The 24,539-nt window shown below is 32.4% G+C and overlaps 1 protein-coding gene across 2 annotated transcripts in view; it reads left to right on the top strand.

Moving 5' to 3' along the window:
- Positions 1-516: 516 nt before the first annotated feature.
- Positions 517-24,539, top strand: part of LOC124362918 (2-oxoisovalerate dehydrogenase subunit beta, mitochondrial) — a 43,654-nt gene continuing 19,631 nt past the window's right edge. Inside the window, exons 1-8 of one of the 2 annotated variants that reach the window (XM_046817810.1) lie at positions 517-955; positions 6,833-6,910; positions 9,278-9,480; positions 10,782-10,937; positions 12,279-12,450; positions 19,301-19,377; positions 19,501-19,569; positions 21,064-21,150. In XM_046817810.1, the coding sequence (XP_046673766.1) occupies positions 805-955; positions 6,833-6,910; positions 9,278-9,480; positions 10,782-10,937; positions 12,279-12,450; positions 19,301-19,377; positions 19,501-19,569; positions 21,064-21,150 (993 nt within the window). In that variant the 5' untranslated portion in view covers positions 517-804. Of the gene's footprint in view, positions 956-6,832; positions 6,911-9,277; positions 9,481-10,781; positions 10,938-12,278; positions 12,451-19,300; positions 19,449-19,500; positions 19,570-21,063; positions 21,152-24,539 lie in introns of those variants that run through there. The other variant, XM_046817811.1, reaches the window with a different exon arrangement.

The raw sequence follows: 24,539 nt of genomic DNA, 5'->3' as shown, positions 1-24,539 counted from the left end.
AAGGTTAAATATACTTAAAAATAAGGTATTAACAGTGAGCCAATTGAAAGTAATAATAAAAAGGCTACATTTTTAGTTTACATACTACTATTTTCGTTTCGTTCATTCATTTTATTTATAAGTTCTATGGACACACTTAATACAAATGTTTTTTTTTTTTTAGTAGAAACGCATTTTTTACGGTTACATCGTCTTTTAAACATGGGAAGATTGATCGTCCAAATGTAGATGAATGGCCGTCTAAGTAGGGAAGAATAGCTCTTTTGAGGTTGTTATATAACTTTTAAATTATAATTCTCAGTGCTTTAATAATCTGCGTTTTTTACATTAAGTAATTATCAGTACCTCAATGAGTACCGATTACCGGAAACATGCATTATAACATAGAATTTGAATATGTTACCACACCATAAGTGCAAGTATATTCGACAAAAACAAACACATTTGGAGGAATAATGTATTGGGAATTTTAATTATTTGAAAGTCTCCACGTACTCATTAGTCCGGTTGTCACAAGTGCCACCTGTCGGTTCTCGAAGTTGAGTTGAAGCCAGCTGGCTTATGTTGTTTGTTTACAGACCAAGTTGACTTTGTTTACGTCGACTTCATGCTGTATCACTCACCATTGGTGGGAATCGTCGAATTTTTTTATTCCTTGGTGTTATCACGATTCACTTTATCAGTTTGTTATCAATGTCAAATTTTTCTTTAGTCTACTGTAACGTCTGTGATAGTTTGTTGCTCTTAAAAAATAAATACGAAGTGGATTAATTTGTACGGGACTAATATAAAACGGAGTCTACTATGGCATTTACAAGCAATGTGATTCAACGAAAATTCATAATTAAAAGTATATTTAATAAAATAAAGGACAGTCAATGTACAAATAATTTATTTCGCTTATGTTCAGCAAGACTGTCTTCATTTTCTGAAGCATATTCATCAGCAATTAGTGGTTAGTTGTAGCCTACATTACTTTCTACTACATAACCTAAGACTATTTAGTTTGTACTGTTATTGTAAATAATGTTTCAATTTACTCCAATTATATTGAAGTATAATTCCATTTACTACTTTGGGTTGCAAGGGCTGTTCTAAATGGCTCTGACATATATGTAATCTAAAACAATCCTTAGAGCCAGTAAGATGGGATTTTATGTTTGTTGCAAAAATGTTTACTGGCCTATTAGAATCTTAGTATATCCTTAAAAACAGTAAAAATTAACTAAATGTTAAACTGTTTTATTTGTTACATTTTATAAATACACACAACAGATAGTTTTTATATAATGTAATTCTTGTGAACATTTTTGTTTATATAGTTTAGATAATCATAAATACTACTATTACTGTGGTGGTGGCCTCTTATTGTACTGCAGCCTATCGTTCAGTGCGAAAAAGTATGTGTGACAATCTATTTGGCTCTTGGATATTCAATACTAAACATTTATTTATTAACCCTGCAATTGGTTTTAAGAGATTATCAACGTATTAACTATAGGCTATTTTTAAATGGCATTAAGCTATTTTCGACATATTATACTGTCTTCTATTATGATCCCTCACAGCAAATCTATTTTTACTTTGTTTGAATTAAAAGACATGTAAATTTAATGATAAAGATCCAAGGTTTCGTATTATACAGTAAAACATTCTATAATTAGTAAGTGCCCGCCAACACAACTTGGTTATGATTATCGAATGATTCGAATCATCGATATTCATGATGGCCCAAAAGACTGAAAGCAAAATGTCGGAACAAATAACATAATAGATATTTCAAAGAACAATATGGTTTTGCTAGTATTCAATCTTAGAAATTAATGTATAAATATTAATATTATTTACAAATTATAATATAATATATGATTTTTATATTTATAAAAAAACATAATATTTACTTACTATATGTATTTTCAAGGATAAAAGTGACTGCTTGTGAAAAAAAGAAGACACCTACGTCACTGTTCTTGCCGCAGTTAGTGAATAATGAAACACGATTTTAGTTTTGAAGGGTAGGGTACGATAAGCGGACCCGATTTCTATAACGAAATTGGCAAACGATATTACTTAATCATAACCATTGATATAATCAATCAATACTGATTAATTATTTTCAACAATTCACTTAAATAATCTATATCAACAGCTGTAAACACGTTCAAATAGTACTCGTAATGTAATATTTCAATTTTATATATAAGTAACATTTGATTATTAAAAATGGCAGTCAATTTTAGAAAACTACACAACATTCCTTTGAAAGATGATAAGACATGTTTTTCGTGACTTCAACATGTTGGACTCGTACCGAAAAACCCATTATGTGAAATTTGTGGGAAAGAAACAACTGTAACTGTGAGAGGAGCAAATATGGTCGTCTTCAGTTTTCCTAATTTTGGTTATAATAATTTGTTTGATCACTGTAAATATTACATTCATATTTTAATTAAAAACATAATTATGATTGTTATTGAGGACTACAGATACTTTTATATCGATTGATAGTCTAGGATTTGAGATGCGAATATTAGGTACCGATGATTACATTCTTCGATATAAAAAACCGGGTCCGCTTATCGTACCCTACCCGATTTGAATTTATTTCCAAACATGATTTTACTTTAAACTAATTTAGAGTGATAATGTCGAACTAAATTAAGTTTTAGGCTTTTAAAATCATATTATAGTGAAGCTATACTTTTATATGTAAAATAAATGTATTTGTTTCAGATTACATACAATAAATAATTAAACTGTATTCAAACAGCATTTGAGCGGTGTAGTACTTATGATTACTTTATCCAATCTGAAATGGTATTTCTACAGGTACTGATGTCATAAAATGTACATGTTCTTACTTTTCTTGCAGCGAAACACTATTTGATTTCCACCTTTAATTCTAGTTTTCATCTCAGTTTTTTCATCAGTAAAGAGCTGGACTATTCGGATTTAAAGGAGCAAGGTCTTTATCTTGTAAACATTTAGAAAATTGCTCAGTGTTTATAAAAACATTTTCAGCCAATGGCTGCATATTCATCGCCATTGTTCTTGTTGTCACTAGCCTTCTCTAGTTTTGTAGAGAGGAATGAAACTTTATTTGACTTGGATGAACATTGCAAACTTATATTCAAGTGTACTTAAGGTAAAATTAAAATGATTCAATATTTCATTTTGTTGTTGTAAACTAAATGTATTCCAAAAGGTACTGATATTTGTAAAATGTCTGCATCTTTCAAAATAGATGAGCAGTGATTTAAATAAAAAAATCTTAATAAATTGCAAAAAAGTGCTTGCCATTTAAGGATATGTTATGGTTCCAAGGTTAAGGGCTGTGCAGTGTAATAAGTGGCCATCACAACAATTAAATCAGCGATATTTCTGACTATCTAAACTACAAAATTACGTTATAGGTATTTCTAGTTTACTATAAATAGTTCAGGTATATTTTTATATCTAAAAATAATTAAATGAACAATTAAAAACTATTGGTAACTGTGAACTTAATGGCCAGATTGGCGAAAGACGAGTTTCGCGTCATTAACCTGTTACTATCGTCTTCCTGAACAAAACAATATATGGTTTCAAGGGGTAACAATAACAAATAACAAAGTTATACAACATTAAAAGTGGAACTACTATTCTCATGCAGAGTAATATTTCATTTTTCATGTGGTTATGATCGTAAGTTAACGTCATATTAGTTGCTGCTGGCTGCCATATAGGCTGTTACGCCGTCTTTGGATATGTTAAATAACAATAATTGCCAAAATCAGAAGAATTTGCATCTGTTTATATTCCATTTACTTCAATAAATAGTTGTAGATTTGTTGAGTAAAGGAGATGAAGCTCTACAAGTAGGTGATTTATGAGATGAGGGCATAGGTTTTTAGAACCCATATTTTTTCCCTGATCTGCAGACTTTACTAAATGCCTTTTTTGCAACATGTCCCACAGTTAGCTTCTAAAGCAGGACATTTCCCCTGAAAAAGATTTTTTTTAGTCACAAGAGTCATATTGGGTAAGACACAGCTAAAACAACATGCTTGTTAAAGCCACTATTACTTAAAGATTCAGATTGAGTTTGTGCCAGTTCTAGACCTCTAGCTTTCTCAAACATCATATCCAAAGATAGTGTTTTGAATTCCAATAGTCTGTCTGATATTAGAAGAAATTAATCCCCTAATGAATGCATCACGAATATAATCATTCTTATTCTGTTCAGAGGTAACTTGTGTGAAATTGCATGATTTATTTAATTCCTTATGTGCCTGTAAGTATTTATCAACTATCACACCTGATTTTTGACAAATAGCCTAACTAACAAGGCTTCTCCTTAAAATTTAGAAAGAAAAACATTAAAATTGTGTTTAGTAGTGTGTTTTAAGGTAGAACATATCCATGAGGTCATACATTTTAACTATTTCCTGGGAAAAGATTCCAGACACCTTGTTTTTATAGGGTATTTTAATACATTTTAAACCACCCTGTGTGTCAACTCTCACTGAAATAACTAAGGGGTTTCACTTATTGTCACTTTCAATATACACTCCTTCTTTATCCCTACAACGCTCCATGCGAATTGTTCATTGTTAGAAACAGTTGTATATGTCAGCTCCTTCAGGACACATTTCTCTTTCTCTTTTACAGCTTCCACAGACTCAAATCTTGTCCCTTTTAATGCAGATTTCACTTTAGGGAACAGGTAGAAGTCACATGATGCAAGATCTGGTGAATAAGGTAGATGTTCTAACACTCAGTTGCTGTACTCGACTAGGAACCTCTTGACAGTTAATGCGGAATGAGTTAGCGCATTGTCTTAGTGAAGAACCTATAATTTGTCCTTCCATATTTCGGGGCATTTTTCCTTACTTTTTGACATAACTTAGATAATACCTCAAGGTAGTAATATTGATTAATTGTTTGACCTTCAAGAACCCAGTGAAGGTACACGATCCATGGATATAACAAACATTGCTTTAAATATTTACTTTTTCATCGAGCTTTATTGACTGTTGAGGAAGTTAAGCTCTTCTAGTGCATGAATTGGTGCTTTGTTTCTGTATCATAAGTAAAAACCATATCACATGTTACTGTCACTTATAAAAAATATGGGTCATTTTAATTGTGTATGAAGTGTCAGTACAAACATTTTTACGAGCTTCTTGTTGTTGAAACGTTATAATTTTAGGCACCATTTTAGCACACACTTTTTGCATGCTCACACATTCTTTATTAATACCTACAGTATCACCAATTACATGAATACTTAATCGATGGTCAGACCGAATCAAATTACCAACTTTATCGGCATTTTCATCCATGTGTGATATTAAAGGGCGACTTGGTCAAGAATAATCTTCAATGTCTTCTCTGCCATCTTTAAAACGCCTAAAACATGTGCCGGCGATAAAAATTCACTGTCATACACTCATTTCAGTAAATTATAAGTTTCAGTAGCGATTTTTCCAAGCTTAAACTAAAATTCCACAATAGTTCTTTGCTCTACAATTACATTAACCATTATATCCAGCAAAACAAAAATTCAACAATAATGCGAACTTAGGTTCTGACTAAACGGTGTTGTTTACAAAAGCGATACTCGCTGCATACTAAAGAGAGAGGTTCACATTAAATGGCTGTTGACTAATGGCGGTTGACATATGCCTCCTTGAACTGCAGCCTATTTATTCCCTGATTAAGTATATATATATATATATATATATATATATATATATATATATATATATATATATATTCTTAATCAGGGAAGCAAGATAAGCTGAAATATATTTTTTTGATCAGGGCAAGAAGGCAAACTTAACTGTGGCAACGGAAATATAATTAACTCGAACCAGAAGTGCTCCTACAAATGCAAAACCTGAAATAAGAGCCAGTTGCAATTTTGTTTTACCTCTGATCTTTTTAATCGTACCCACTGGAATAATATCTACTTGATATATGCCTACTTCTGTTTTAAAATCATCATAAGCCCCCATATTACATTATAAGAGCTTTTACTAAAATACTTTGACTATTATTTCTCCATACTGGCTTAAAATATTTCAGCTATTGCTAAAATTATTGGAGCTATTCAATCAAATATTATGGTATGTTGCAGAGAAATTCAGTTTGTTTCATCAGTACTTGTGAAAACTGTTTCACTCTCTAACTTCAGGGCCTCAAAATACTGCTTTTTAAACTTTAAGTCCAACTATTTGAAAGTGGATCAGGAGATTGGAATATCTCCTAGTAACCATTACTAGTCACAGGAGTGTTTGCTATGTCATTTAAAAAGGATATGCCTATGATGAACCCAACAAACATGTTTGATAGATTTAAGTTTATTAAACATCTTTGTCCATGTCTAGAGATTGCTCATATAGTCCACATTCCTGTCCCACTCAGTGACTTGATTTACTTTGTTCATTAAATTTTTAAAGTGTAGACTGTGTGTTTTTCTATTATTATTATTAGCATGTACCGACTTTAACTACATTAGGTACATACGAGAAATTGCAAGTAAATTTAAATTTACTAAGTAACCTAATTCATAATCAACTAGTCCTTTCAACACCAAAATTAGTTTAATATGGTGTGTTTTGAAAAAGCATTTACAATAATTGATTTACCTGCATACAATAAGTAAGTTGATGTTTAATCTATTAAAACAAACACATTACTCCATAATTTGCAACAGCTTTTAATAACTTTTGTTGTCAGAACACAAGTTCAAGTTATCTACTATATTGGTGAGCAGAATATCAATTTAACTCCTGTGTTCTGTTAGGAGATGAGGAGCAAAATTTAACGGTTTTTCATGTTTTTTTAGGTAACAAGACAAAACTGAACATGTATCAAGCCATCACAAGTGCAATAGACAACAGCATGTCGACTGACCCCACAGCAGGTATGAAAGTGTGTAAGGATAACAGAATTTCAGACATAAGGGCAAAGGTCTTTCCACATTTTCCCCCTCACCCAACCTTCGCCATCCTCTCTTTTGTTTGTCTAAATGCCTTTGCTAGCAATCATGAAATATGATATGTCAAGACGGTCAAGGTAGAATCTGTGGATTACCCTCCACTTGTGATAATGGGTGTATCATGTGGATCACCAGTTTACCTTTATTCTAAAGACATGTTTGTATTTTCCTTATTGTTGTTGGCTCTCAGGTAAATATTTTATTTTTGACAAACAATTTGTATGTTGTCAAGTATTTTTCACGTGTTTATTACTTTTTTTTTAATAATTGTTATGCACGCTGAACCTTATGTCATTGTAAACATTGGTAAAAGAAACTGTATAGTTTTTTTTTAGTTGTTACATCACATTATGGTGGCAAATGTAGAAAATCCTGCTATACTTCCAAATCCACCACCATCTTCACTGTAATAAGATATTTTTATATATACAGTATATGTACAGGTTGTGCCAAGAACTCTTTACCAATATTTTCAGATATTATTCCTGGACATAATACAAACCAAAATATCATGTTAAAACTTCCAAAAGCTCAATAATTACCCAATAATTGTTTTTTCTGACGTACGATTAAAGTCACGATTATAATATTTTAGTTTGAAAATTTGATTAAAAATCCAATGATACCAAATTTAAAAAAATCGGTTGATAAATCAAGGAGATAATGCTCTTTTAAAAAACTGAGTAATAAACCATGTTCACTGTCATTATGTGACAGCACTGTTAGTGAGCCGCAACAATCAGCTGTTGGAGTTTTATCTGCTCTAATCAGTTGATTATAACATTATATTGTTGAACTGTGGTCATGATATCCTTACATGTTGCAGCATTTATTTTCCTTTGATTAAAACATAATAAAATAAAAACTTTTATAATTTACAAAAATAATAACTCTATTTGAATATGTATGCTATTAAATTCTAAAGTTTTTTGTTTAAAAAAGTACAAACTCAAATTTTGGGCTAACTCTACTGTCAGGGTTCAAGAAGTGCAATCAAACTGGCTGTAGGATTATTGAGCACAGATTTTTGAACGTAGGACTGAAACTGTTCATCCCACAGCAGAAATTGGTCTTTTAATTCAAAATTATTTTGTACTCTGTTATATAAAAACTTTTATTAGTTAATTTGAAGGCTTTTGTAAAAGGCGTGTTATACTGTTATGAATAAAAATTCATTTAATCAAACATCTATTCACTTTTTGTGTACTTTATTTATACAGTTTTATTTAAAATAAAATGTTCTACAAGTTTTAAAATTTTATCTGTTTTTTTTGTGAATTTACAAAGTTATTGTTGCCCAAAGATGAAAAAATGTGTTTTTCACTGAAATTGTTTCATTTGACACTGGTTTGACACAAAAACTATTTCACTTACAGTTCTGGGACATGTTTTATTCGATTTATCAGGTCAAAAACCATAAGGAACAATTGAATTTGCCCCTTGATCTATCTTACCAGACTCAAGAGGACCTCGTTTTACATGGTGAGCTGAAATCCAGGTGAAATCTTTCACTAACCGTAACTCGCTAACAAAGCATTTCCGGACTGATTTTTATATATAGTTTTTATATTATATTTACATGGTTTCTGCATATCTTCTTGAATCACCCTGTATAATATGAAAAACTTTCTAAATGTCTAAAGGAAAGGAAGGTATAAGATAAATTCCTGTGATATTTATCTGTCCCAAGTATGATGACTTACTTTCAAATGTAACAGAGTGAATCAAAATGTACTAGAGAGTGTGAAATAGATTAAATTCTATATCTCTGAATGTGCCGAAGTTGAGGAAAATTGTTGGTGAAGACTTGAAAAATACTCTTTAAAAGCTATGGAAAATGTTAAAGGAAAAGGAGGGACCCATGTTCATGATGCACATCCAAGCCCCGTTAATAGCAAAATACCCTGCATCTAAGGGGTCACATCTTTCAAGTACTTAAATAACAGTGTTATCCCTTTGAAATTGATGAGTTTTCTAGTAAAGACATAATGAAATTTAAAAAAATCTGGAGAAATTTGTAACTTAAACAACAAAAATTAAAGCAGTTTATATTTATTAGGTTCTATACTCTGTGCAAGAACATAGTAGCTTAATTTTTATTTAAGAAAATTAAAAACATGGGAAATTGTTTTCAATGAATACTAAACAAATTAAGTGTGTATATTGAATGGTATGTAGAAGTCTCACCACATTATTTAAAGTAAAGATAGTCTAAAAGGAGAAATAGAAAGTAAACTGTTGATTTTTACTATCATCTTATATTTTTAATCCCTGTTTTGTTTATTTTAACAGTGGTATTTGGAGAAGATGTTGCATTCGGTGGTGTATTTCGTTGTTCTGTCGGCTTGCAAGAGAAATATGGAAAAGATCGGGTTTTTAACACACCACTGTGTGAACAAGGCATTGCTGGTTTTGCTATCGGAATGGCTGCAGCAGGGGCCACAGCCATTGCTGAGATTCAGTTTGCTGATTACATATTCCCTGCTTTTGATCAGGTCAGTACAATAACCAGTCCATTCGTTGTTCTGTTGATTTGTTAGAGATAAGTATGATTGAAGTATAGATGGTATGGATGATATGTAACATTATTACTAGCAAGAAATAACATTGTATTAGATTTCCATAAATCTGTTAACCCACCAAAAAAGTATTGTCAAAGTTGTAATAGATCATTGATTTGTGAGTAACATTGTGGCTTTTCTGTCATCAGTTATAAGCAGATTGTAAAAGTGACCCTGAGTCTTGCAGAGCTTTTCATTAGGTACGGTTGCCATGTTGATCATAGAGTTGTAGTAGTTAAACTGTGTTGTAACAAGAGATTACAGTAAAAGGTGTTTTATGTGCAGTAATAAAAATCTCTGTAATTTATTCAGTGAATTGAACTGAAAAACTTTCCTACAAATTTCAATTATTTACTCAGTCCATTAAGAAGTTAATCTGAGGATTTTAACTAACATATTAATATTGTTCAGTGCTTTTAACCCTTTTTAGAACCGGATCAACATTTGATGTGTACCAAGAAAGTAATTTCTTGTTTTTATGCCAATGCTCTAAGAATATCAGCTGAAGCTTGATTCTTCAAGCTTTTAAGAGAAAAATCATATGTACAAAACTATTTGTTCTACAGTTTCGATTTTAACCTATAACAATGTTTATAGTCAAATTGTATATTGAATTGTTATCAAGTAGTTATGGATCATTATGAAACACTAAAATTATGTTTTTTTTATTTATTAAGGAAAAAATTTTAAAATATTTCAAATTTTTAGTTTGACTTAATACATAAACAATAAAAGATTACATGTTGGGAATGTTATATTTTCATTTTACATACAATTTTGTGTTATAGTAAAATATTTTGAAGCTCTGGCAACACAATCAATATTTTTACAATGCAATAATATAAATACAATCAATTTATGTTTATTTATCAATTTATTTATGTAAAGCATTATGTACTCAAGTTTATAGCAGTTGTAGGTATCCATATAGAAATCTCTATTAGCTTGAAGGCACACACAATGAATTGGTACATATAGCAATCAAGAACTTTTATTATTAACAAAGATTGGTGCAATCTACATTGTTATGGTTCTTATAAAGCAAGTTTTCAAGAATGAGAAAACTGTTTCTGATACTGTTATAAAAAGAGGAAGTACAAATTACTTTATAATTTTAGAAGTTTAACCTATTGTAACAAATATTGTACATTGTTTTATACCATTCTTACAAGGTATAAGACAAGGCAATTTATATTGTAAAGAATCAAATTTTATTATGTTTTGTTTTGTGACAGATAGTGAATGAGGCAGCCAAGTACCGTTACCGCAGTGGTAACATGTTCGACTGTGGCCGGCTGACAATCCGAGCCCCCTGTGGAGCTGTAGGTCACGGAGCATTGTATCACTCTCAGAGTCCTGAGGCTTACTTCTCCCACACTCCAGGACTGAAGGTGAACTATATAGTTAAACCACTCATGTAGTATATTAACTACTGGATAATCTCAATGCAATAAAAACTGTTAGTTTCCACTTACATCAATTCAGTTTACCATTGGTGGTGCTCTCTGGCTGGTTAAATGCGACACAATACATTTTAACTTGATATGCATTTTAACATTCTTAGTTACTTATTTATATTATGTATAAACAGCTCATCTCGTTCAAAATAATTTACAATTTATAAAGAAATATCCAAAAATACAGACTTATAAGCGCTTAAAAGTAAATTTACTACACCAAAATTTACAGATTCTGGCGGATTTTCTCTAGATTTAAGTCCCTAAACATAAACATTGTGGCTGTTGTGTATCAAACATAACCAGTCACAACCCATTACTAACCTCAAAATTATATCTTATTGTCTGTTATTTCCAAAGAAATACAGTACAAAGTCTGTATCTCACCTATTTACCTATTTATTTAACGTTATTAAATTGAATTTTTATTCTTAACAAAACTTGTTTCTTTAAAAAAACAGGGTTGAATGACATAAAGTATTTTATGGTTTTGGCGTTATTTTAAATTACATATTGCTATTATTCATCATACTCACTGATCTAAAGTGGCAATGTATGTGAAAAAAACTTGCACATTTTTAACAGTTTATTTATTTATAAAAATGTTTCCTCCGATCGTCAAAATCTTTGGTATACTGAACTGTAAAATTAATGCACTGAGCTATTGAACTGCAAACTGGATTAGTGGATCAAACTTGAAATGATGTTCCGTTATTAAGAGCCGGATAAACTGGCAGCCTTATTTATTTTAATCTCATTAGAACAAGAGTAAACATCAAACACATTTACACCCTTATTTTTAATCTTAAGATTATTATGGAATATGTCTCATTTACAAATATTAATATGCATCCAAACACTTCTTCTTTTTTGTGTATTTTTTATTATTTCAGAAACATTCTGAACTTTTTTGAACTTTATTGTTTTAAAAAGAACTAAATATTCAAAAAGTAAAAAAAATTAAAATTATTTGAATACATATTTATTGTATCTTTAAAATGAGACATATCCCATGGTTCTCCAAACAAACATAAGGAAGTAAAAGTTTAACATTGTTCTTATGGGATAAAACTCAAGGTCATTTCACTACATCCGGCACTTAATATTATGTCACTGAGTCAGTATTTATTGCACAGTATTTTCTTTGTTTAATAGACAGGTTGTTTTGTAAGAAGGTATGAGTTTTTTAAAGTAAGAATATTTATATTTTAAAATTTAGAAGAATTTGGGAGAGATGAGTTAATTTTCGTATGATTAATTGAGCATTCTTTTCAGATAGTTGTCGCAAGTGGGGCAATTAATGCTAAAGGACTGCTGTCAGCTTGTATAGAAGATAAAGATCCTTGTTTATTTCTTGAACCCAAAGCGTTGTACCGATCTTCTATAGAGGAGGTACCGACTGACCATTTTGTTCTTCCTCTTGGCAAAGCACAAATTGTTATTCCAGGTGATTCACATTCATTTTTAAATGTACTAAAAAAAGGTTTAACCCTTTCACGATCATCCTTTAATTCATATGATTGTCCTCTCATATTGCCAGGCCACATTGGTGACCATGAGATGTTCTCTACCTCAGATCGGTCAGGCATGACTACGTCCTGTCCCTCAGCTCGGTGGGCTACGCTTAGTGGTCTTCGCTGTTTTGCCATTCAGCTTGCCACTATATTGCGCAGTTATTAAATTTAATCCTTATCCAGTTGTGGCTTGTAAGTGCTGCAACCTCTCGGCCAAATAAGAAACTAAATTAATATTTCTCTATTTGCAGCACACACTGTAGTACACATAGTTCAGAATTATTTTTATCCATCAGTGTCACTGTAGCTGCTCTAGTCTATCCTATCTACTTATTTAAATACTAGTGCATTTAGTGGAGATGAAGCTCAAAATATGGAAACTGAATAAAATTCTGTTGATACTAGAAACCTAATTGAGACGGATTGTAATTTTATTCTGCAAATAAAAATACTTTCATAACAGATCAACCTATAACTTAAATTACATATTACTTGGTTCATTTGAAAGCAAATATTAAATAACCTGTCAATAAAATTTAAACCTTGAAGCTAATACACTTTGTAAACTATTTGAGAATTTAATTTAAATCTCATTAATTTAAAAAGCCAAATGTCAAATACTGATTGAATGAGAGTAAAAGTGACCTACATGGTTCCATTAGCATCAAGTGGAGACAGCCGTCCACTATGTGTGGCCCGGCGAGCTCAGAGGATAATTACCAGAGACTGAATCCGAGCTGAGCGAGAAATAAGTTGAGGCCACAATTATAGGATCCTGATCGCAAAGGGTTAAACAGTTGTTAAAGACTTATGAGAAGAATATAAGAGCTTTACAAAACTTATTCCTACATATCCAGACCTTGGAATTTCTTAAACTTGAAATAAAAAACTGAGACGATCCAAAAGATTTTAAATTTTAAACTTTGTGTTTTCTTACCTGAGGGGTCAATCCATTTCAAATCACCCAGGTCATGTTGCTCAACATTTTTAATTTGCCTAATTTTTTTATTATGAGTTCCCTATGGGTAGACAATCACAAAACACTATTTGAAAAAATTTTACAAGCCATAGTTTTTTCCTGGTGGCCATTTTTAAAATGGTGGTTTTGCAGATTTTAGTAAAATACGTGGTTTGCGAAAAGTTTAATTGTCAAGCTATTTTTAAAGATATCAGAATAATAAAAAAACCAGTGTGTTCAGCATAAAATGAACTTCAATTTGACATTATAATAATGTTTCTTTTGTGCAAGAAAGTCAGTCAAACTTGTTCTGCAAAATCTCAGAAGAAAATCATCAATTGTTACTTTTTAAGACCATAAAAGTTTAAGAAGGAAAAGAGACTCACTACTAATATTTTATTTCTTTGTTGAAAACTAATATAACTACCTACTGAAAAAGTTTTAGCCCTGAGAATGCTCTCCTTTTTGGCCAAAAGCCTAATAATGTCAATTTTCTAGGGTTAATAACTAAAAAGGGACTGAATGAAAATAAATGAAAATTTTACAGAATGTTCTTTATACAAATAGGAATGTCTCATAAAAAAATTATGACTGAGACTTAACTACATTTAGAGATATACAGCATTGAATTTCAGTTAAAAGCGCTACCCTTTTTCTCGCTTGTGCGGTAGCAAGTTAGCAAACAAGGGCTTGTTTAAATCATTATGTTAACAATAAACTTATATTTAATGCTCAAAACATTATATTCCTTATTTAAACCTACTTAGGATTTACAATAAAAATTATTTAAAACCAGAAAAGTAATGGTATAAATAAACAAGAAGACATTAGTAATGGCAAAATATCAACTTTATTTTGTTAGTAACTGTCTGCACTGCTTCATTCAGGTGAGCTTAGCTGGTTTATATTGATTGTCTCAACCAATTATGATTCAAAAATGCAAGCCACAATCTAAATTTTGAATTTGTTTTGTTCACTAATTAAACATAAACTCTGAATCAAACACTGAGTTTAATATCAAATATGTGATGCTTTTTTGTTTATTTAAATTTACATTTCCAAAATATGTGTTTTCTTTTTTAGAGTTTGATGTATTATTCATTGCTTTATTGAATTTGTACATTTGTAATCATAAACTAACTCTATATGTTAGCAAAATGAAGCAAATTTGAAGTTATTATTATCTTTTATATAGTGGAGTAAAATTGGTTTATGTGACAGTTAATACTATGTATAAATTGTCATAAATTGAAGAAAACTTTCATAGTTTTAATACCTACATTTTGGTAACTTTTTTGAATGCATAGCTATTATGATAACCAAATGAAAAATAACTATATAAAGAGGCAATTTGCATAAAAAAACATCAATTATATTGACATGTTTACTCATCACAATAAACAGCTTTGCTTTGCAAAACACAAAGTATGGATCCTCTTTTGCATTTATGTCAACAATATCTAGTTATAGGATCACTAGATTTAATTTAACTCACCATCAGAGTACTAACTATACGAGGGGGTACCCAAAAGTAACCGGAATTGTATTGGTGGTAGCCGGCAGCGTGTAGTACACATTCCTGCCGCTAGGCGTGTGTCGCGCAACCCATTGCGAGCTCAGTGACCCCAGTTCCGTTGTCCTAGTGCATTCTGTTCGTTCGTAGTGACTGTTTTCGCTAACCCTGTTTTGTTCTTGTTTCGTTTTTTGTCGTATGCAAGTTTAAGTGAACAACGTGCAGCTGTGAAATTTTGTTTTTTACTTGGTAAAAATGCTGCAGAAACTATTTTAATGTTGAATACAGCTTACAAAGATGATACTATGGGGAAAACTCAGGTCTACGAGTGGTTCGCTCGATTTAAAAATGGCGACATGTCGATTGAAGACAAACCTCGTTCTGGACGTCCATCAACCTCTCGAACGGACGAAAATGTTGAGAAAATTCGTGAACTTGTGCTCACCGACCGTCGACAGACAATTGAGGAACTATCAGAGAGTAGTGGGTTAACTTGGAGCTCGGTTCAGCGAATTTTAACAGGAGATTTAGGACTGAAAAGGGTTGCTGCCAAATTTGTTCCTCGACTTCTGACTGACCATCAAAAGGCACATCGAGTTGAAACTTGCCGCCTTCTGAAAGAACATCTCGAAAATGATCCCGATTTTCTGGAAAAGGTAATTACTGGTGATGAGTCATGGTGCTATGGTTATGACCCAGAAACGAAGCAACAGTCAAGCCAGTGGAAGTCGCCATCTTCACCTCGTCCAAAAAAATGTCGGCAAGTCAAATCAAACATCAAAACCATGTTGATTTGCTTTTTTGATGCTAAAGGCATTGTTCATTCTGAGTTTGTTCCTCCAGGTTAGACTGTCAACCAAACATTTTATTTGGAGATTTTAAGAAGATTGCGCAACAGTGTTCACCAGAAAAGACCCGATTTGTGGCAGACTGGAGACTGGTTTTTCCACCACGACAACGTACCGGCACACACAGCCATCTCAGTTAGGCAGTTTTTAGCCAAAAACGGCATGGTTCCGCTGCCCCACACACCTTACTCGCCTGACCTCGCTCCATGCGACTTTTTTTTTATTTCCACACATGAAAAGAGGCTTGAAAGGTCAACAATTTGACAGCGTTGAAGAGGTTAAGAAAAATACGAAGCTCGAGCTTGCAGCCATTTCTAAAGATGACTACAAAAAAATGTTTTGATCAATGGAAATACCGTTGGGACAAGTATATTAGTTGTAATGGAGATTATTTTGAAGGAGATAAGGTGGTATTGTAAAAAATTTGATAATATATAATTTTTATAAAATAATTCCGGTTTTTTTTTGGGTACCCCCTCGTATAACAATCTGAATAGTTTTTTCTAGCCGTCCTGGAAAATGTTGGCAAATTTCAAATTGTTGACCAGCAACAGCTGTCAACTGTTCAATTACATTAATGTTGCTATCAGCTGACAACTGAGTGACTAACAACCAACGAATTATAATAATGGAACGCGCTCTGGGCCGGAGAAACCGAGCCAAAATCCTAAGCTGCGTTCCGAGTCTGCAGGCGCTGGAAATGGGCAAGAACGCACTCCGCCCATATGGCAGGCATTATAGTAATGATCTAACATAACTTTAAAACGCCTACTAGACTTAATACAATTGTTATATACTACAATTTATTTATTATTACAAATTTTAGTAGCTGCTTTTTACCGTGGATTTTTATTTTTAGTTAAAAAACTGATTTATGTACAATATAAAAATAACTAAAATGTTGACTTTTATTTTTCTTACAAAGTCGGAAACAAAGATTACAGGCATTAAAGTATTTCCCAGATGAAAAAACAACTTTTTTATTTACAGTCTTTTATTCAAAGTAAACTACATAATATTTACAAACATGACGCACTTAATCTACGTGTTAGAAAATAAAATTATTTTGAACAATTTTTGCCATATTCCTAAGTTGGATTTTTTTATAATGTCAAAAGTTTTATGTTTTTTTATCGATGTGATGAGATATTAATTTAAAAAATAATTTGTTCACAGTTTTAATTAAAAATAGCTCGTGGCTTCCAGTGAATTCGTCATTAGTTAAATGCCCCTTGAAACACTACCAGTAAATTAGTTACAAACTTTCAATGTCAATTTAGAAGTGGTCGCATTTTTTTGAGATAATTAGAGCAAATAACAATATTTTAAATACATCATCACTTGATCTACATTGGCATGGAGTACAGAACTCGGTGAGTTCTTGCCCACTTTAAGCGCCTGCAAATCCATGGATACACCAGTAACGCACAGCTGTGTGCGACCGGAAAACACAACATGTGGCTTATGGGCAGTGCGTGTTCCAGTAGTATAGTTCGTTGCTAACAACTACATAAGGGTTGGAAAAAAGCATCAGAGCTGAAAAATGTCAATATTTGTTGTGTTTTATGAATCTTATGTTTCACTACAGGTAGCTCAAGTTTTATAGCATTAGGATTAGTAATAATAAACCAGTAAATTATAGAATAGTCAATGGGTGCCACCGGGCTTGAGTGTAAGTTTTACCATGGATGTTTATTACAGCTGCCAGTATTAAAGGGTCAACGATATGGCCGAATAGAAACTAGCAATATGTAATCTTCTGTACATATAGAAGAACTAAATAAATAATTTTCGAGATATTATTTTGTTTTTTCATATTTTTTGAACGGCATGTAATAAAAAGTCAAACAAAAAAGAATTAGTTTAATAACTTAAAAAATAGCATACTTATGAGCTGTTTACAAAACTCATATATTTGTTCTAAAATGGCTTGGGATTTTTGGAACATAACTTGATATAATGGCTGGGGTTTAAAGGGTTAATAATGTAAGGATGAGGAAGAACTCAATACTCTTATTGCAGGCTCGGACTAATCGGCTGCTGCTTTAAAGAGTTGGCCATCAAGAGGTGACAGGTCTCCTTTTGAGTGGACTTCTTCGTCATTAAACACAAAAACATAGTAGAGTATCACAGTACGAAGGGCGCAGAAGCCTATCTAAGAGTATAACTGCACCATAACCATTGATTATCTCACACTGGTTCCTAACATTTCTATGCCCTCAGAAAAAAACTTGATACGATTCATATAAAAGATTGGATATAATAGCCAATAGATAGGATAAAGTTTTTTTATGTCATTTTGAATATCTAACATGGATTCTGGTGCTATAATGGTCTGTTAAGGGAGATTATATTGTACATATTATATTATTTGATTAGTTAAATTTTACTACAATGAGTCTTTAAGGCTTTAGGAGATATCTGAAAAGGAGATTTGATTTAAGGATATTTGGTGTCTACTATTTTTAAAATTAAAATATGTAGGTTTACTGACATTCAAAAACAATTCATGGGTTACTTTTGTGCTAAGAATAACTGTGCACACTTTTACATGGCTAGCTCAAATATGGTTTTATCATCTTTTATTGAAGTGAAATATTTTAATGAAATGTTCACTGAAAGATGTCTGTAATTGAGATGTACAGGTATTGTACCTGTATTTTCAAAATCTAATAATATTAAACAAAAAGTTTTCATCAACTTGTCTTAAATTATTTTTACTGTGAACAAACTATCAAATGAACAAAACTAAAATTGGATTGAATTAGAAATTGTGAACTGTCGATTTGTGAACTGGTGACAATCCTCTTGATGAGTTGAGAGATCAGTTCATGCGTGCAGTGGTTGTACTTGTGGTAATGGTACACAATAGATGACAAAGGTAGTCTGCACACGTGAGAAGTGAACATGTGTGCAGCTACCGCACAAACTCGCAGCTAACACTGAGCACTGTCTGTGGTTCAAAATTCACATCCCATTTGCTTGAGCTGTTCCATATAATGTGTTATATTTAATTGGTTTCATTGTTACAATTATTTTAGTGAAAATAAATCGAAAAATGTGTTTTAATGTTATTAAATGTTGTGTGTTTTTTAGAAACACCATCCATATTTACACTGTCCATATTTAGAAAACATTTAATTAATATTTTTCTTAAACTATTAAATACAAATTTGAGCTAGTTTGACAAATTTTATTCTTTTGTGTTTCTAGAACTCTTATACATTTTCTGAAATTGTTAAGGTTTATTTTGTGGGTTTCGAGAGATAAAAATTAAAAGATTTTGAATAATCTAAACAGAGCTGTTTATTGTTTCAATTACATTAAATGGAAATTTTATTCAACTAAATTATTGTATTATGGATATTGGTGGCTCATCTGTTAATTGTAATAATTTTATTGATGTAGGAATTAAAGTATTAGACTATTTTGTTAGATGTAACATGAGATGATTCTGTTATCAGGTAACGACTTAACCTTGATCGGTTGGGGGACCCAAATACATGTGTTGAAAGAGGTGGCAGCAATGGCCAAGAAACAGTTTCAAGTCAACTGTGAAGTGATCGACTTGCTGACCATACTGCCGTGGGATCAGGAGACGGTGTGTGCAATGTAAGTATGCTGTGATCATCAGTAGAACAACACAGCTGGATTGTCTCACAAGTTCCAAGTGAACTGTGAAGTTATAGACTTGCTGACCATACTGCCGTGGGATCAGGAGACGGTGTGCAATGTAAGTATGCTGTGATCATCAGTAGAACAACACAACTGGATTGTCTCACAAGTTCCAAGTGAACTGTGAAGTTATAGACTTGCTGACCATACTGCCGTGGGATCAGGAGACGGTGTACAATGTAAGTATGCTGTGATCATCAGTAGAACAACACAACTGGATTGTCTCACAAGTTCCAAGTGAACTGTGAAGTTATAGACTTGCTGACCATACTGCCGTGGGATCAGGAGACGGTGTGCAATGTAAGTATGCTGTGATCATCAGTAGAACAACACAACTGGATTGTCTCACAAGTTCCAAGTGAACTGTGAAGTTATAGACTTGCTGACCATACTGCCGTGGGATCAGGAGACGGTGTGCAATGTAAGTATGCTGTGATCATCAGTGGAACAACACAGCTGGATTGTCTCACAAGTTTTGCTAATTTGCACAAAGTTCTGTAAAACCTGAGTAGATTGTGAGATTTCTGGAGCTTAAATCTGAGAGGTTCTTGTCTATACTGCCAGGGAGCACAATAGTCAGCACTAAATAATTTTTGTTTCAAAACTTTTATTTTGCCCTCCTAGCATTTCGAATAAATTTTAGAACATTTCCTTGATCTATATGTATGAAGAGAGTTGATTTTGTTCACAATGCCCGTTGTATTTGTGAAAATTTGCAACAAAACAAATTAGGCAATGTTGTTTAGAAGTGAATATTTTGTGTGAGTTGGAGGTAATCTTGATAAAATAAAAATTAAACCTTGAATGTTCTAAACTGTTCATACTCATGGCTTGCAGCATAGTCTATCATTGCTTCAAAATTGACATCTCAAAATTACTATAAAGTTGCTTAAAATGAAAATTATTCCAAAAACTAACTAAATTTTATATAAACCCTTCAACAGTGTGAACTTTTTGACCAATTTCGCTGATATTATAGAAAAACATTTTGTACTGAATACCAAAAGATGTTTACTTAGTAGACAGTTTAGATACATCTAGAACCCACATAGATTAACACTTTTTGTAAACAATTACTGTCTATTGTATGTACAAGCACAATTATTGGTAAGTCAATGCAAAAGAAGTAACATGCAATTGTGCATGTTAAGGTATTTTCACACTAGCACCTCTAGAAGAATCTGACACTAGTTTCCAGATTTATTTGTTCATTGAAGTGGTAAATATGCACAAAAATTGTGGAGCCTTTTAAAACTGATTTGTCACATACAAAAATATATCCTTTAGTACTCGTAATATTATTTTGGCTAAGACCTTGATTGTTACAAATATATATGATTGGCCTTGACTACTGTGCAACATAGTGCCTGAAAATTAAGGAAGGAAGCTTATTGGGCGCCACAATTGTCCACGTCTGCAGAGACCTTAATGTTTGGTGACAGATCACACACTACTGTAACCTGCAGTAGCGAACATGTAATGTTACGAATTTGAAATTAGTACAAGTTAAAAAGAGAGATGTACATAATGAAATATGCTTATGTATTTACAGTCTGTGAAGAAAACTGGAAGAGTAATAATTTCACATGAAGCACCGTTAACTTCAGGATTTGGAGCTGAATTGGCTGCTACTATTCAGGTAATATATATATTTAATCAAATTATTAAGAATGCATAATGTCTAATTGAAATTTACAATTTTGTGTCAATTAAGAGTCGTGGAATTGATTCTGAATTGTTGTCCTTGTAATTTATTGGCATAAAGATTTCAAAGTTTCACCATATACAGAACACAATTATTGTTTAGGAATCTTTTCTACAAATCCTTCTTTACAGTAAAATACAAAATAATTCGAAACAACAATAATTTTTGTTGTCTGTTGTTGCAGATAGTAGTATTTAAACATTTTAAAACAAATATATTATGTATTACATTATAGTTTAATTTACTAGAACAAGGAAGAAGGAAAAATCCGTCATTGCACTTTGTTCGAAAAGAACCTTTGTGATTGCTTCAAGAGTGACAGGCTATTCAGGTTGGGTAAGGTTGTGGGTAGGGGCTATCTCCTGTCAAGATCCCATGAGGAGAATGGCAGGCACTATATCTCTCTCAGTCATGTCAATTTGGTAAAAGGCGTGACTAGTTCTGTTTCAGCTCCCTCCAGTCAAAGCTGGCAGAGGGGGGCAAGGGACATCACTCCATGTACAGGCTAGCAGTTGCATTAGGGGTGTTCTACCAACTTCAACAGTAATCCTTCACAGTAGACTAGACCTATCAATTGTGCACCTGATGAAACAATGAGTCTACCATGTGTGTGTCTGATTTCAAAATGATGTAAAGGTTCATTTTGAACTGCTTCATTGCCGACATTCTTTGGATCTCTTCAGACAAACATGACGCCAGATTCCAGGAGTTACGTCTGAGACAGCATCAGATGCTGCAATGAAAGGAAGGTGAATTGGAGCTAAATTCAACATTCAAATTGAATCAACCGTTCGTACCATAGCTATGTTATGTGTAGAAAACTCGGTTAATCCACCGTGCTTAGAGATCATTTCAAAAACATCGCAGTGTACTTAATTGTGCACCTGATGAGACTGCCACTTCACCTATTTATAGGTGTCTCTGATATCAAAACGATGTTAAGTTTTGTTTTCAGCTTCTGCACCACCGACTTTCTTTGTATCTCTTCAGACGAACATGATGCCAGATTCCGGCTAAATTCAACATTCAAATTGAAGAAACCTTTCCTACCATAGCTACAGCCTTCTGGTTTCACTTTTGATAAAGGAAAGAAGCATACTAGTCTTTCTTTCATTAATGAAAATAAAAATACTATATTGGTCCCAAAACAGACCCTTGAGGGACACTTGCTTATAAATAGCATAGAAGAGATTGATACTTCCGGATAGAACCAGCACTGCTATGACTAATTTCTACCAGCTGCCTGCGGCCCATCAGAAAGCTCCTGAACCATTTATGGTGCTCTTTTAACACCATAGTGTTCAAACTAATTTAATAATATTTCCTGGTCAACACAATCAAAAGTCTTCCAGAGATGACAAGAACAGGTCACAGGCTGCATCTCACTGGTCCAAGGCAGTTAGTACAGTTAATTTGATAATGGCATTTGATGTTGATAAATGTGACTGGAAACCAAATGAATTTTTATTTAATGTTGAGAGTCATTCCAGAAAGTATTGAAGGCATGACTTAACAATGGTTTCTAATTGTTTTGAAAAGACTGAAAGAACAGGAATAAGTCTGTAATTTACTGTAATTTTATTGGAATCTGTTTTTAAATATTGGAGTTACTCTGGCCACCTTGAAATATTCCAGGAAGACACCTTCATTCAGGGAATCATTTACTAGAGCCGAGAGAGGTTTAGATAGGTAAATGTATTGTTTAAAAATTTTGGGAGATATGGTTGCGCAGCCAGATGTAAGGAAATTAAGAGACAATGCCTAATGACGAGCTTCAAGACTGGCTGCATAATGTAAGGAGGGCCTTACCAATAAAGCTGAATTTGACCAAATTTGGAGTGTGGTTTTCATTAGTAAATAAAAATCCTAATAAAATTAATAAAAAAAAAAAACTTTTACAGCTTGATTTAATTTGTGTTATGTTGTAGCTCAGGTAATTAACAAAGTGACTTAAACCTCATATCTGTAAAATATTTTCTTCTAAAGTTATGACAAATTAATATTTGTCCAGCCTTAAAACACTACAATTATCAAGGCCCAAAGGGGAAAAATCAGTGACGCATGTCTTGGGTCCCACCACTTGGAAGGTCCATATAAAGTTATGTAATACCTTTTGTTTTGTGGTACGTCTACTATTTTAAGGAAGTCATTGGACCATAAAAGAAATATATTTGACTTCTTTTAGTTAAAAAAATTAGGAAATAAATGTTTTAATTTAAAAGTTGAATACATTTTAAAATACATAAAGGATTGGTGTAGTCAGAGATTTGACAATTGCTTATATCTAGTGAGTTCATAGCTTTCCTAGCAGGAATTTAAAAAAATAATTGATATATATTTTTGTAGGGAAAAACAGAGAGGAATATAATAGAAGATGGTCGATTATTGACAAAGCAGTTTACTAAGTCTCCACAATCAATCAATCAATAATCTTTATTCATTAGTTGTACAATGAAGTACATCGAGTAGTATCATATATTACTTATATATATATATATATATATATATATATATATATATATCTGATATCACAATTTTATATATATATATATAATTTCAATAAACATTGAATCGCAAAAAGTACTTGCTCCTCCGGGACTCGAACCCGGATCTCTCACTTGCCGGGTGAATGTGCTACCATTACACTACAGAGCCCTCACTTTTTACGATTCAATTATTTTGTATTTGGCCGTATCTGTTACATATGCGTTTATTCTACATATATATATTATTTATTGTTTTTTTATATTATTTATTTTTATTTATATTATTATTATAGTATTATATACGAGGGCCATCCGGAATTTAGTACCTGTTTGTGAAATAAAGACACAGAAGTAAATATTAACAAATATAAACATTTTTATTGAAAAGAGCATACCTTAAACTACTTTTCCACATAATCTCCAAGCAAATTTAAGCATTTGTCATAACGTGTGACGAGTTTTTGTATTCCAGCGTCATATTCCTCCGCCACCAGCCGATTGAAATACGTAGTCACGCCTTCTTTAAGTTCTTCATCGCTGTCAAATTTTTTTTCCCGCCAAAAACTCTTTAAGTTTTGTAAAGAGATGAAAATCTGAAGGGGCCAAGTCCGGGCTATATGGTGGATGGTCGAAAATTTCCCAATTGAATTGCTGCAGAAGTTGTTGTGTTATCCCTGCTGCATGAGGCCTGGCACTGTCATGGAGGAGAATGACGCCATCAGACAATAGACCTCTCCGTCGATTTTGTATTGCCCGCCGTAATTTCTTTAATGTTTCACAATACGCATTAGCGTTAATAGTGTCTCCACGGGCCATAAAATCAATAAGCAGTACACC

Source organism: Homalodisca vitripennis, chromosome 5 (assembly GCF_021130785.1).
Source record: "Homalodisca vitripennis isolate AUS2020 chromosome 5, UT_GWSS_2.1, whole genome shotgun sequence".
Classification (NCBI taxonomy): Eukaryota; Metazoa; Arthropoda; class Insecta; order Hemiptera; family Cicadellidae; genus Homalodisca; species Homalodisca vitripennis.
Note: the sequence above shows the minus strand (reverse complement) of the source record. Positions and strands in the feature narration are given on the sequence as shown.